The sequence below is a fragment of the Phodopus roborovskii genome, unplaced genomic scaffold, assembly GCF_943737965.1.
Source record: "Phodopus roborovskii unplaced genomic scaffold, PHOROB, whole genome shotgun sequence".
In the NCBI taxonomy this organism is placed as follows: Eukaryota; Metazoa; Chordata; class Mammalia; order Rodentia; family Cricetidae; genus Phodopus; species Phodopus roborovskii.
In genome coordinates this window covers 2,651,920-2,667,453 of record NW_026126433.1, presented here as the reverse complement: position 1 = coordinate 2,667,453, position 15,534 = coordinate 2,651,920, and the positions used below count along the sequence as shown (strand labels likewise).

General features: G+C 41.2%; 2 protein-coding genes across 2 annotated transcripts in view; both read right to left on the bottom strand.

The window, feature by feature from the left end:
* Mccc1 (methylcrotonyl-CoA carboxylase subunit 1) overlaps window positions 1-144 on the bottom strand; it is a 46,099-nt gene extending 45,955 nt beyond the window's left edge. The window contains exon 1 of the mRNA XM_051185808.1: window positions 22-144. Within this exon, the coding sequence (XP_051041765.1) occupies window positions 22-98 (77 nt within the window). The 5' untranslated portion in view covers window positions 99-144. The remainder of the gene's footprint in view (window positions 1-21) is intronic.
* A 10,227-nt stretch (window positions 145-10,371) lies between these two features.
* Window positions 10,372-15,534, bottom strand: part of LOC127223190 (ankyrin repeat domain-containing protein 26) — a 45,635-nt gene continuing 40,472 nt past the window's right edge. Inside the window, exons 11-12 of the mRNA XM_051185704.1 lie at window positions 13,372-13,417; window positions 10,372-10,502 (exon numbers count right to left, since the gene is read on the bottom strand). Of these exons, the coding sequence (XP_051041661.1) occupies window positions 10,447-10,502; window positions 13,372-13,417 (102 nt within the window). The 3' untranslated portion in view covers window positions 10,372-10,446. The remainder of the gene's footprint in view (window positions 10,503-13,371; window positions 13,418-15,534) is intronic.

Here is a 15,534-nt window from a genome sequence, read left to right as displayed (position 1 = left end):
ACCCGCCGCCCCCACCGTTACCTCGGCTGCAGCAGCAGGATAGGAACCCGCCGCAACTGGTTCCTATCTACCACAGCCAGCAACGCCGCTGCTGCCATCTCCGCACAGCAGCCGGGTCGGACACCAAAAGCTGTCCTGCGTCTTCGTGAAAGCGTCCCTCGCCTCGCAAGCCTCTTGTCCCCCGTCGGCCACCGTTGCAGCAAAGAATCGGTGGGCGTCTCCGCAAGAGCCAATCACAGAGCTGGGCATGTCAAAACCACCGATTGGCTGACTGGACCATGTGCTGGGACCAGAGTAGTGGGTGGGGGCGGTGGATTGTGGGGGCGGAGCTCCATCTGCCCTGCTCTGGAGGCGGAGCCAGCACGCTTACCTTCCACAGAGGGCACCAAGGGAAAGCAGAAGACACCCAGGCTTTCTGCTCAAAAACCAAGCATTCTCACTGAACAACAGGAGCAAGGGGAAGTCGAAACTGAGTCGCAGAATATTTAGAAAACAGACATAGTAAAATTATCTGTAGATGATTATTGGAGACAGCTGGGGCAGGGTTCGTGAGGAAAAAAACATAGTAAAGCAGCCAGTTGAATGAAGGGTTACAATTACAAAAAAGAATTGGCATAGTGGCAAATATTTGCAAACCCAGAACTAAAGAAGCAGAAGGAGTGTAGTGAATTGGAGGATTGACCAGACAGTGAGTTCCGGCCAGCCTGAGCAGTGCAATGAGATCCTCCCTCAAAAGACAAAATAAATACAATATAAAAAGTAAACATAAGTGCAGCGGGAAAACAAAGTAGAGACAAATAAATTAATGGATTCAGAGAAGTAATACCTTTGGACTAATAAATCCAGTGTGAGAGTTAATTACATTTTGAGATTTAATTACTATGCTTAAGAGAGCCATGAAACAAAAAGGCCTCTGATCTGGTAAGCCCCTTGCCCAAGGACAGATAGTTCCTGAAATGCTGGAGGCTACTATTTATGGGAGAATAGACCCTACACTAGATGTGCTTGATCACATGTGGGCCGAAAGCTCACAGTCAGGAAATATATCAGGATGTATGAATGCACCTGATTGGACCTGATGGAAATAATTATGGCCCTGCAATCCATGATCTGACATATATTTCTGGGAAACTGGAGCTGGACCTGGCCAGAGAGTCCATCAACCTGGCCAGTATTTCATTGAAGCTCGCTTCAAATTTGGCTTTAAACTGTGATAGTGGTTTTAACATCAGGAACTCAGAAAACACATAAGAAAACAGTTAATCAGAAATAAAGGGGGCCCAATGGAGGCAGGAGGATCAGGAGTTCATCAAGGTGATCCTCACCCACACAGCAAGTCTGAGGCCAGCCTGGGCTATGCCATAGCCTGCTTTAAAATGTAAGATGCTGTATTGAAAGTTTTGAACTTTTAGAAGCTCAAGGACATAAACTGCCTTGCCTATGTTTTTGAGAATGTTCCTAGAGATCAGGCCCATTGGCCAGCACAAGAAAACCCATTCCACTGTGATTCATCACTAATGAATTTCTTACTTCAGAAAGAAGAGTGGAAGGGCATCTTTTGTTAAGTAAGTTTAAACTTTTATCAGTAGAATCATCAAATAATTCCAAAACTTCACTGGGAGTACTGTGCAATTGCCTGTTGCATGTGGCTGAATACCATTTTCTTTTCCTACAGAGTTATAAAAATTATATTTATGGCCTGGCAGTGGTGGCGCACACCTTTAATCTCAATACTCCGGGAGGCAGAGGCAAATGGTTCTCTGTGAGTTCAAGGCCCACCTGTTCTACAGAGTAAGCTCCAGGACAGCCACAGCTACACAGAGAAACTTTGTCTAAATAAATAAATATAAAACAACAATAATAACAACAACAAACCCTCTATTTATTGAGTTCCTTGTTGCTCATAGCTCCTCAGGTTCTAATTTACTTATTTACTTTTATGCTGCTTTGGTCGTGAAGAGTCCCATAATTTTTCTACAACAAAATAAAAACATCAGAACATGGGTTGTTCCTTTTTTGTCCTTTTATTGAAAATAGACTTTTTTTCCTTATGTAATATATCCTGATTGCCGTTCCCCCTCCTTTTCCTCCTCCTAGTTCCTCCTTACTTCCCTTCCCATCGAGATCCATTTCCTTTTTGTTTCTCATCAGAAAACAAATGGGCTTCTAAGAGATAATAATAAAAGATAATAAGTTAAAACAAGAACTAACATGTTGGAATTGCACAAAACAAACTGAAAGAAAAGAGCCCAAGAGAAGGCACAAAAACCAAAAACCTATTCATTTGTACATTCAGGAATCCTGTAAAAACACTAAACTTGAAATATATATATAATGCCTGAAGGCTCTGTGCATGCTGCCTCAGTCTCTGTGAGTTCACATGAGCTTTGATCCTGTTGGTTTAGAAGGCCTTGTTTTCTTGGTGTCTTCCACATTCTTTTTTCTCTTTCTGCCTTATTGAACCAGATTCTTTTCTATAATTCTGGACAGTTTCCCCTCCCTCCATGCTTCTCGGTTCCTCCCATGTATAACATTGTAAAGTTCTAGAAAGGTGTTATGGGAAATAAAACAGGGATTTTGTAAATGCATCACAGCAATCAAAAGGTTGAATATAGTGATGCTATCTTATCCTAACTCCATTTCATGTTTACCTCTCAGCCCTCTACACTCCCAACAATCACACCTATTTTGGCAATGAATTTGAGATTTCTAACCAAAATAATTGGTATAAACTAAAACAACCAAAGAAGGTATAAGTCAAAAATAATTACCATGTTATGTCTGGAATAAATACTATACTCTGCCAGAAATAAATATTTCAAGGTTAATTTGACTGTTCTCTAATGTTAATGTAAATTATGGCCTTTAAAGGCAAGAACTTCTGTACCCCTGAGCTTCAGCACCAATAGAATAGTCGAAGAGAGGGAGGGGCAATAATATGAGCAAAGGGGTCAAGACCATTTTGGGGATACCCACAGAAACAGCTCACCTGAGCAAATGGGAACTCACTGACTTCCAACTGACAGCTGGGGAACCTGCATGGGACCGAACTGGGCCCTCTGAATGTGGGTGACAGTTGTGTGACTTGGGCAGTCTTTGAGGCCACTGGCAGTGGGACCAGGATTTATCTCTAGTGTGTGAACTGGCTTTTTGGAGCCCGTTCTCTTTGGAGGGATACCTTGCTCCCCTAGATACAGGGGGAGGAGTTTGGCCCTGCCTCAAAGACATCGTTGACTCCCCTTGGGAAACCTTACCCTCTCTAAGGAGTGGATGGGGTGGGGTGGAGTGGGAGGAAGGTGGGGAGAGCAGGAAAGGGGAGGGAGTGGGTACTGGGATTGGTATGTAAAACGAGAAAAGATTAAATATTAAAAAAAGAATCTGAGGTGTAAGCCTGCTTCTGGTTGCTGTATAATAAAAAAAAAAAACTCATACTTTTCATTGGGTTAATCAGCATGGTTGTCTGTATCTTTCTTGTGCGGATTATTATACCATAACAGAAGAGAGAGGGAGAGAGAGAGAGAGAGAGAGAGAGAGAGAGAGAGAGAGAGAGAGAGAGAACACTAATTTAAACTGTATAAAGATGTTAGAGCCAGTGTGATGGTATGTGCTGTACACTCAGTTACCCAGGATGTTGCAGTGGAAGACTCGGCTGACCTCAAGGTATCAGCCTCAGCATCAAACATAGTGACGATTCAAAACAGTTTTAAAATTCATACATAAAATAAATGAGTAGAGAAAAATGAAAAGCAAACTATGAATAATGTTTTAAGTTTTCTCACAGACATATGATTATTGAGGTTGTGTGAAAGAGAAGCCACCTGTACATCTCACTCACTTGAGCACATGGTCGCAGTTGCTGGCAAAGTTTAAGGAGGTTAAGGTTGAGGTAGGTGTGACACTGTGAAACAAGTATGTCACTGGGCTGGGCTTTGGGATCTTTTAGGTTTCTCTGCTTCCTGCTTGCTATTCAAGAGTGAGCTCTCAGCTCTCTGCCACCTGCTGCCATGATTCTCTACCTTGATGGACTCTAATCCCCAAGGAACCATAAGGCCAAGTAAACACTTTCCTCTATAAACTGTCTTGGTCACAGCATTTTAACACAGCAGTGAAAAACAACAAATGCAATTATATACTTTCCTTAATATATAAAGAACCTCAGACGCACTAAGGGGAAAAAATGTATAAAGCAAGAGAAAAAGGTGAAATATGAAAAGTACAGATTGGAAATGTTTATAGATCACCTTCCATTTTTTAACTCACCATTACCTCATGAGCCCTAGCATGGTCAACCTAGAGACAAAAAAGGAAGCGTTTCATCTCCCTTTCACCTTCTGACATTGTCCCCTATAATTAATTATACAAGCCTATAAGCAGACAGCAAACTCTCTGGTTTGTTTGCTTTTTTAAAATTAAAGATGTCCCCTTCGCAGTGCCCCCAGCTCCAATTTAAACCTGTGCTGTTACAGTCACTCATTTCTTTGTCTGTATTTTCTTTTCAGTGACCTCATAGTAAATACGCATGAAAAGCAGTTAACCTTACACCAACTGAGAGAAGTATGGTTGAAACCATAGTTCAGATACCATTCTGCACCTTAGACTAACAAATACGGAAAAGCAGTTCAACACAGTGAAATTACTGAGAGTCGTGCAACCACTACATTTTACTGATGCAAGTAAAAATGACATGCTCACCGTAGAGTACTGTGAACAGAAAACACAGAGCTGTCATCCCAAAGAGGGTAAGTTTATTCTTGAGCCATTTGAGTTAGCATGGCCTGGGACACAGGTTTAGACTACCCCCAATGCCATGTTCTGACATGGAAGCGGTTTTATAGTTTTACAGCACACACACAAAAAGTCATAAACCAACACAGTTTAAAATGAACTGCTGGATACATCAGAGAGGGCTACAGCAAGAGTTGGGGAGGCTTTAGTATAGGCCTAAAATGCTCTGCGATGACATTCTTGTGTTTGGGTTGGTGGGAGCCAGTAGTACATCTGCTAAACCAATAGATTCCAAAAGCTTTTGTGTTAGCCACAAGATGTTAGTTCTCACACAGAAGTGGACAAGGAATGGCTCACCTGAGAACTGAAGCTAGCCCAAAAATAAGGTCATTAGCCTCAGGGCCCATAACACTTCACAGTATTGAAATTCTAATCAGTCCCTGCAGACACAGCTTCTTTCCAGGAGCTTTCAGTATTTTGACACTGTAGGTTTTGTTGGTGTTGGTTTGGGGCTTTCTTTGGGGTGGGGTGGGGTGGGAGTAGGGGTTGAGACAGGATTTTTCTCTGTAGCTATCCTGGAACTCACTCTGTAGACCAGGCTGGCCTAGAACTCACAGATATCCCCCTGCCTCTGCCTCTGGACTGCTGGGATTAAAGGCGTGTGCCACCACTGCCTGGCAACAGTGTTTATAAAATTGTCAATTTATAATTTAACCTACCAATTTATTTCTTGACACTCAGCACACAGAGAAGACAGCAACTGGCCACATGGAAACCATTCTGAGCCAGTGCCCTGTGCTGCCAGCTGGGACTGTATAATAAAGGGTTGAGCCCCACTAATGCCTAAGCAGAAATTCAATTCACCCAGGAAGACTGAGACACTGTGACAAGTGAGTAAGTAGGTACTGGAGACAGCAGCATAGAGAATGGAAGACAGTTAGCAGAGGAAGACTGGATACCCTTCCCAACCCAGGCGACATCAAATAAACAGAGCATTCCAGGGAAAATCCTGCATGCAAATCCAAACGTGGAAGAGACATGAAACTCTTGACCCTTACTAAACCTCCCCCCCCCCCCCAAACAGTGCCACCAACTGGGAAACAAAATACTGAGGACTATGGGGCACATTTCTTATACAAACCACTGCACATGTCTATTGGTGAGAAAGGGGTGTTGGAATCACCCATCTGCTTTCACTGTTTTGGGATCACTCTGTGGTTTAAATCTACTAGTAGTCTTTCTTTTATGCAGTGGGGTGCCTTTGTGTTTTGTGTGTGTTTTGAATTGTAGTTGTTATGCCCAGGACATGGGATCCCCCCCCCCCAGTACGACCGTGGAGCCAAGTACCAAGGCAAACACACAGGTGGTCCAGCAGCATTCAGAGGTAGTGGGTGAGAGGAGAGGCCCTGAACCAGCAAAGGAGTGGGCTTATTCAGGGGAAAACCACAGGCTAGGGGAGTGCAAGCCTTGGCGTCTTCTGATTGGTTCAGGGGTGATGCTTCCTGGGTCGATTGGCCCTGGGGTTTGTTATCATAAAACCAAGAGTCCATGGCAGGCAAGGGTGACCAAGGTGGAGGACAAACAGGCCACACAGGCAAGTTTAATTGAGAAGTTTTATTAGAAAGGGAGGGAAAGGGGAAGGAAGGAAAAAGAGAAAAGAGGTAAAGAGACACATAGAGGACAGAAGAGGGTGACAGGAAAAATCCTGTCTACCCCAGGGGAACAGCTGGAAAGAGAAGGGGGCAGGAGCGGGCAAAGAGAGCAAGGAAGAGAGGAGGAGCTGGGAAGTGGGCGGAGGTCTGTCTTTTAAAAGGGTCCTTTGCACCTGCATGCAGACTCTGACATCATGGAACCCTGGGCTGACCAGGGTCCTGCTTGAGTGCATTCTGCCAACTGACAGGGGCAGGGTTCAGTAAGCATTTGGAAAAATTTGCCTTAGAGCATCTGGTAACCGTGGTTAAGTTGTCTGTTTCCTCAGTGTCAGGCTGATTCAGCAGGACGTGGGGTGGGGGGGGGGGGAGGGACCTGGAGCAATTTTTAGCTATTTGTGGGGTTCCCAGGAACTGGATTCAGGGTCCAGTCAGCAGCAGTGTACTGCCTAAAATGGCCTTAGGCTTGCCTGCCTGGCCTCTCAAAGTATCCTGTTGGTAATTTTTTTTTTGTTTTTTCTTTTTTTCTTTAACAAGAGTGAAGTATTCATCTTATCTCTTTTGATTAATTTTGATTGAAGTGGGTTTTTTTGTTTGTTTGTTCTGTTTTGTTTTTTTGTCAGCTGTTGGAATATTTTTGTTTTTAGTTACATTTGGTTTGGATATTGTTTACATCTTTTACTCCAAGATGATGTCTGCTTTAATGTGAGGTATGCTTCTTAGAGGCAGGGAAACAAAAGGGATCTTGCTTTCTTACCTGTCATTTTATTAGGGAATTGACATTCATAGTCGTTGAAAAATAAAAGTCAATTTCTGTAATTTTGTTATTTTGCGGTGTTTTCTGGTCTCTCTTTGATTCCTTGTGGTGGCATTGTTCCTTTCATTTCTGTGACCTCTTGGGTATTTACCCTTCTCTTCAGACTGAAGTGTTCCTTCTGGTACCTTACATAGATTGGGTTAGCAGTGGAAAATTCCTTATCTGTTCTTAACTTTTTATTTCCCCTTCAATTTTCAGAGATAGTTTTGCTGAGTATAATAGTCTGGGGTGACTAATAGTGTGGTCTTTAACAACTTGGGCTGAATCTTTCCCGACCCTTCTGGCTTTAAAGTTTTCTTCCAAATAACCAGGTGTTAGTTGAAATAGTCCTGACATTAAAAGTCTTGACCTTTCTCCCTGTAGCTTCCAATTCCCTTTCATTATCCTGTGTTTTTAATGTTTAAAATACAGTGTGCTGTGAGAGTTTCTTTCTGGCAGTGTCTGTTTGGTGTTCTGTAGGCTTCCTGCACGTGGATGGGCATCTCTTTCTCTGGGTATGCCTTCGTGATGCTTTCCTTGTTATTCTTCTGTGCCAGTAGCCCAGACAGTTGGCAGGACTAAGAGTCTCCTGCCTTTTCCTGGTGTTTACAGGCCCTCCCATGTTCCAATCATATGGTTTTAAACGTTTCACACTGACCTTTACAGAATGGGCCAATTCCTCAATTTTGTCTTCCACTCCCAACTCTCTGTTTATGATATGATCAGTTTTCTTGGTAAGGCTTTCCACTGAGGTCTGTAATTGGTTTATTGAGTATTAGATTTGTAACAGTTTCAGTTTTCATTAATAATTCAAACTTTATTTTCATGTATTGGATTAACTTACTTCATTTTGCTCTTTTGTCATATTTGAATTATTTGGCCATGGTCATAATTTTTTTGAATTCTTTGTCTGAAAGTTCTTTCATGCCATTTTCATTCTGGCCATTACTATAGGGCCTATATTTTAGAGGTGATATGCTTTTTCATATGGAACCTGCATTTTTAGAAGTGATATATTTTTCTTGTGTTTATTTGTTTTGGGATTTACACAACTTTAGTTTGTTGGTTGAATTTTTCTCTCTTCTTTGTTCAAGTTACTTTCTTTTTCCAGCAGTGGTGCTCAGAAGGGGAGTGGGCTAAGACATAGGAGGTGGCTGTCCCTTCTCATACAGGGGATCTGTGACAGGAGGTGAGGTAGGCTGGGTCCATGCCAAGTGTAGGAACTAGAGTGTCCCTGGTAGTGGACAGGTTCATCAGGCTGATCCCAAAGGGGAAGTACCCCAAAGGAGGCCATGGTGTGGTACCGGGCAAGCAGTCACATAGTCAGGTAACTGGCAAGGGGCGGCTAGAGAAAGAGAGCAGAGGCAGCCTAACTGGGTGTGCACTAATTGTGATAGCTAGAGGCTCCCTGGCAGCAAGCAGACTGGGATGGGGTGAATTTGAAAGTCAGGAAGACTGACTATTGAGAGGAAGTTGTGGTCCTTAACCAGTAGGTGTGGGACTTGGACGACCCAAACCTTATTGAAAACTCTTGCATCCATGTTCATTAAAGATATTAGTCCATAATTTTCTTTTTCTCTTTCTTCTTTTTTTTGGTAGGGTGTTTGTCTGGTTTTGTTAGACCCTAATTCTGGGGTCCTGATGGGCCTATGGGAGAGCCCTGTGACACAAACACCAAAACCAGGAGATGCAACAAGCAAGAGGCGTTTATTGAACGAGTGCACTCAGGTGACAGCAATCTCGGGGAAAGCTGCACACACCTCAAAGGTCTTTTTATAGAGAAAGACCGCAGTCAGCATACATGCATGGGGCACAAGGTGATTGATTACAAAGTATGATCTCATGTTTGAGAGATCACCCAGGTATGCCCTGTTTCTATAAGGATAAACCATAGAATGGCTTGGAAAGTCCCCAGACTGTCCTTTGGCCAGGAGTGACCCAAACAGGGTTGGGGTTGGGGCCTATTTCCTTGTTGTGGGCCAAGACCTGTGAGAAACTTTTTTCGTACTCTGGCTTTCTCTTGGCTGTACATTTAGAGCCTTCAGTTATTCCACAGAGGTTTGATGATTTAGTAACTAGCCCTATTTAATAAGATCAGCCTAGCATGACCACTAGCCCCATCACCACAGTAACCTTTCTTGTTCTCATAATTTCTGTCTTTTCTTCCCATGTCAACATCCATTCTTTATGATTTTCTATATTCTGCTTGCAAGAATTATTCTCTTGCCTCTTTCCCACATCTTTGCTCTGCAAACTAAAATTTTTCATTTTGTTATTGGAATAATGCTAGCTTTTACAAAAAGAAGTTGGAAATGCTTCTAATTTTCTGCTTTATGGAATACCTTAAGGATTGTTAGTGTTAATTCGATTTTGAATATGTAGTGTAATTTTGTGCTGAATCCATCAGGCCCTGGGCATTTTTTAGTTGGGTATTATGTCTATTGGATCTATTTAATTATTACTTTTCATCTTGATTTAGCTTTGGTATCCCATAGATCTCTAGTAATCAATCAGTTTCTGTTAGATGCTCTGGTTCAGTGGGATAAAGATTTTAAAATCATGTCATTATGACTGTCTGAATTTTTACAGTGTATGCTGAAATGTCTGCCTTTTTATCCTTAATTTTGTTAAATTGGATTAAAATGTGTTGGCAATGGCTATGATACCAGTATATCAAAATGATATTTAAACATTAGTATATCCATGGATTGATAAAAATTGGCAAATAAGCATCACTAAGGTGACTCTTTGTGTACTACTGTAACAACTAACATTGAAGAAGTTTGAGTGCATAAAAATCCATGATACATGTGTTAACTTGCAATGTTTACTTAAAAAATAGCTACAGATCCCCAAAATAATTTAAAATATTTAATTTTTACTACTAATCTCTGATACAAAATATTCTTTAATGTTTTGCACATATTGGAAAATAGCCCAAATGTTATAAGAACTGCCAAATAGGCTGGGTGTTGGTGACACAAGCCTTTAATCCAAGTACTCAGGAGGCAGAGACAGTCAGATCTCTGTGAGTTTAAGGCCAGCCTGGTCTTCAGAGCTAGTTCCAAGACAGGTTCCAAAGCAATACAGAGAAACCCTGTCTCAAAAACAAAACAAAAGAAATGCCAAATAATTTATTAAAGGTAAAATGCTATATTTCAAATTAGATGTGTGTGTGTGTGTGTGTGTGTGTGTGTGTGTGTGTGTGTGTGTACACATATATTTATTAAAATCTCTACACACTCTTCTGGTAGGTCCTTTAGGAAGACTCTAACTTCACATATGAGTAAATTCTAGAGAAGATGTTTTATGAAGTCCAGATTCAGCAGTAGCTGCAAAGAAAAAAATTTCAACGTCAAATACTATAAATCAACAATGAATTAGCCTTTAAAATTTAAAAAAACATCAATGTTAATGAAGAGAGAACTATTATGTCCCATTGGTGCCATACTGGCATGGCTGCTATGGAGTAACTAGCTGCTTTCTGATTGGCCTGAGGCCTGTCCATAGGCAGAAATTCTACCTGGTCAAAAGCCTTTGGTTGGTAGCTTGCTATTGTTTACTATTGCTGTGATGACATCATGACCACAGCATCTTGTCTTATGCTTCCATATCACTGTTTATCATTGAAAGAAGTCAGGGAAGGAACTCAAACAGGGCAGAAAAGCAGAGGCAGGAGCTGATGCAGAGGACATAGAGGAATGGTAATTACTGGCTTGCTCCCCATGTTTTAATCTTATATTTCCTATAGAAAACCCAGACCACCAGCCTGTCATTGACACCACCCACAATGGGCTAGGCCCTCTCTTGTCAATCACTAACTAAGAAAATTCCCTACAGGCTTGCATAAAGCCTGATCTTATAGAAGCATTTTCTCAATTGATGATTCCTTCTCTGTGTCACAGCTAGGTAGGTAATAGCCTGGAGGACAGAACCTTCTATTATCATGATCTTTATCACCTTCTAAATAATTATGTTTGTACCCACAGACCTGGGCTGGCCTCAGCATTCATCAGAGAAGTTTCTTTTTGCAGTGGGCAGGAGTCAATGGAAATGCAGATCTGGTCAGAGTGCTGAGAATAAGACTGAGTGCTCAGCTCTAAACAGGACAGTTACCCAGCCAAGACTTGGGGAATTATGCAGAAAATGAGGTAGAAAGAATATAAAAATGAGAGGATGGAGAGTAAAACTGTCTTATGGACATTAAATGCCTATAATGCTCATGATCTCACAGCATATGTGGTCACCTGCACAAGACACACACAACAGCAGCATCCAGCCCAGTTGGGGCTGATGGTTTCCTAGACTCCACCCCAACTAACAGTTAATAGCTGCAGAAGGAGAAGAACCATTCATTGGGAGAATGTAGTCACTAGTAGGAGTCTTAGGCTCCAGTGGTTAGATAAAAGGGGGAATAAAGTGTATATATTATATTTCTTATATATCTGTATGAAATTCTCAAGAATAAAGAAAAATTAAAAAATAGTACAGTACAAACTATTAAATATAATTTGGCAGTAGTGATGGGAGATGTCATTCTGTAAATATGTTTCTTTTATTGGTTAATGAATAAAGCACTGTTGGTCAATAGAAAAGCAAGATAGGTGGGACTAGGAGACCAGGAGAATTCAGGGAGAGGTAGTAGGAATATTCAAGATGAGGCCCGAGAGAGCAGAATTCTGGACCCTCTCTCCAGTAAGATAAGACCACGTGGAAACATTTAGATTAATCAAAATGGGTTAATATTTAAGACAGAGCTAGCCAATAAGAAATGCTAATAACAGGCCAACAGCTTTATATCTAATTCTGCGGCTCTGTGTGTTATTTGGGGCTGGTGCAGCTGTGGGACTAGGCTGGTGGGAAAACATGCTCATAACACAGTAGTAACACAGTTAATTGTCTGTGTGATTAAATATCAGTACATCTGTTTTTCCCAGCCCTCATGGATTTTTCAAGAGCCATTTAGTAAGGTTTTGTGACAAGCACTGGTGAGACAGGTGAGGGTTATATAGTCCATTCTTCTACAATATAATGCAAAAAACAAACAAGCAAACAAGAAAAAAAAAAAAAACAAAAATAGGTGAGTCTACAATTTCCACGGAGTCACAGATACGCTGACAGGTACAAAACAGAACGCTTCTAGAACAAAGAGGGAACTTGCACCCTTTTCTGTCAGTTTGGCTCTTGGTGGAGGTGAAAGAGTTGAGATCTGAAGGATAAGAAGAAAGTGAGCACAGCAGAATGAGTCAAATCCCTGGAAGCAGGTGAGGAAGTGGAAGTGTGAGCAGACTGGCTTGGCTAGATTGTAAGAGCAAACAGGCAGAGCAGGACCCTGTGCAGAGACAAGTCTGAGATTCCGCGGAGAATAAGGGAGACGGGTATTTTCAGTTCATGTTAAGGAAATTTAAGCTTTCTCTGAGGATGGAAGGTAGACAAATAAGGGAATAAATTCTGAGAGATTTGAAATGGCACTTGTCAAGTGAGAATTTATGAAGTGTGGGGCTTTTTGTTTTGTTTGTTTTTTGACTAAATTTTAGTAAACAAACCTTGGTTTCTTGGTTATAAATTGAGGAAAATTACCATGCCATTGCAGTTTTATTTTTAAATTTTTTGTTGTTTTTATATTGTAATATGATTGTGTTATTTCTCCCTCCCCCTTCCTCTCTCCAAACCTACCCCACACACCCCTAACCACTCTTTTTCAAATTCATGGCCACTTTTTAATTAATTATTGTTACGCATACACACACACTACTAAATACTTAAATACAACCTGCTCCTCATGTATGATGTTACTTGTATGTATGTCTGCAGGGCTGACCATTTGGCATTGGATAACCAATTGGTGTGCTTTTCCCTGGGGCAGAATCCTCTCCTGCTCTCAGAATTCCTTAGCTGTCTGTAACCCCAAGGGTCTTGGGAGCTATGCCATTGTTTCACAGGATGGGAGAAGTGAAGAGAGTGGGAACCAGGTGGTGAGCTACAGAGACTTTGAAGAATTTAAAGTGATAGGGAAGGAATAAACAATGGATAAATGCACTTCTCACTAGGAATGCTTGTGTTTTTCATACCTTTCCCTTGATTTTGTAAGAACAAGTAGCAATGTAGTAACTACCAATGAAAGACAAAATATTAGCTATGTGTGCTTATTGCAGGAATCAGTTAATTAATCCATATTAAATGATAAAATTTGACACCTACCTTGTCTTAATTCTCTAGTTATACTTTGTTCCCACTCCTGCAGCACCTGAAATCAGTCAAATATTATTTGTAATATTTAAATTAAATAAGAGAAATTATGATGGGGATTATATACCATTAACAGGTGGCTTTTAAGGATTGTAATAACAGATGCCTGCAATCCCTACTTAGAGGAGGCTAATGTAAGAGGGAGCCATGAAACCTGGAATTCATAAGAATACAAAGGTCAATTGATTACATAGTGAAACTCTGTCTTTAAATAAAAAGTAATTACACTATGTATCACTCATTCATTAATTTTAAAATGTTTATAATGAAACAAAAGGAAAACATTACACTTAATTAAGACTTTTAGAGGTATACTTAGCTAGAAGAAAATTTCATTGTTCCGAATTAAGTAATAGGGACTACATGCTTAACTATTGTATAATTATTACTCTTGGTTGTGTGATATTTTGTTTGTGTTCTAACTATAAAGCTTGCCTGGAGATCAGAGGGCAGAGCTAGCCACTACTTAACCATAGAAACTGGGCAGTGGTGGCACACACCTCCAATCCCAGCACTTGGGAGGTAGGGATAGGAAATTATAAGGTAGGATGGAGACAGGATCTCAGATTTTGGATAGAGGAAGGAGATTTTTTTTATTCATTAAGATTAATTAGATTCACACTTCAACTCTTCAGCTAGCTCATATCCATATTTCAAAAGAGTTATGTTTTTGTTCTTTTGGGGGGTGACTCTTTTCCACCACCCCCTTTGGTTTTTTGAGACAGGGTTTCTCTATGTAGCTTTGGAGCCTATCCTGGCACTTGATCTGTAGATCAGGCCTGCCTCTGCTTCTCAAACGCTGGGATTATAGGCATGGGCCACCACCACCTGGCTCAAAAGTTGTGTTTTTAATACAAAGGTTAAACAAATCAACTCACTTTTTAGGCTGATTGCATTACTTTGTGACTCTTACCAAAATGTTACTCTTAAAAAAAGAAGAATGTTTAACCTGTTTTTTACTTTAGTGTTTTTGCCCTTAAAAAGTTTAGAAGAGACAATCAGTCTTCATATGTTTGTTCATCAGTCAAGAAGAGGTCTATTTGTTATTCCCAAGTCTAAGAGAGCTGGGGTAAGCCATCATTTTGAGAGGGAATATAATTTTTTTAAGACTGAAATTTCCTGGGGTTCTTGTATAAGGGTATAATTACATGTGCAGAATCCCAGAGCCAACCTACCACAGCCAAAATGTAAGATACAGCTGCAGGAGGCAGTCATGGAGACAATCTGGGTAGGACTCTGACATGCTCTCTGAGGCTGAGACAAGCCTGCCATTTGAAAGTGTCTACAGAGTCTCATCAGTGAAGCCTGAGGTCATAAGATCTTCCACCTATCACTTGAGATTCATAGGTGGTCCAACTGAAAACTCTGAAGTTTCAGTGGAATCGAAGCTCTGCTTGCTGTTTTGTGTGGGGAATGGGGTGGAGGGTGGGGAGTCCTGAGTGAATGATTCCTGAAAGAATGTGTGCTATTAACATGTCAAGGACTCCATACCTGCAGATTCAGAGGGATGAAAGCCTTCCTTGGAGGGCTTAGTGTGAGTGTTGCCAGTGTGTACAGAAAATGTCCACCATAGCTTTCTCCTTCTGAATAATGATGGCTGTTAGACTGCTTCCCTACAGAGATTGTTCCTACCTAAGCTTATCCCCTTTACCCAGTCATATACCATAAACCCTGCCTCCTTGTTTGTAAGTATGCAACAACCATGTGTTCATGTTTAGCTGTTTGAAATAACACTGCCTTTCTGTTCAACTCTATGTAATAAACAGGCTGAGTTTCCAGGGAGCTTCAATTTCTCCAACAGAGAACCAAGTCCACCCTACCCCAGCTATTCTGTCTGTCTGGGTGTTTATTTGTATGTCTTTTTTCATTTCTTAACTACTCCTAGTCAGGTCAAGTCCCTGACTTGAGGCTATACAAGGACCCAACAGTCTTGTCTTAACAGCAGTATTTAATGCTGAGTGGGGTTTGAAAGCATGGTGACCAGTGTTTTGGTACAGATCTGGGTTTCTTGATGCTCCCACTCACAATGATTTTGAGACAATCCAACACTTCCCACCATCTAGGATTCTAGCCATCCTCACAACTATCAACCAAGAAATCTCAAGAGTATGAGAG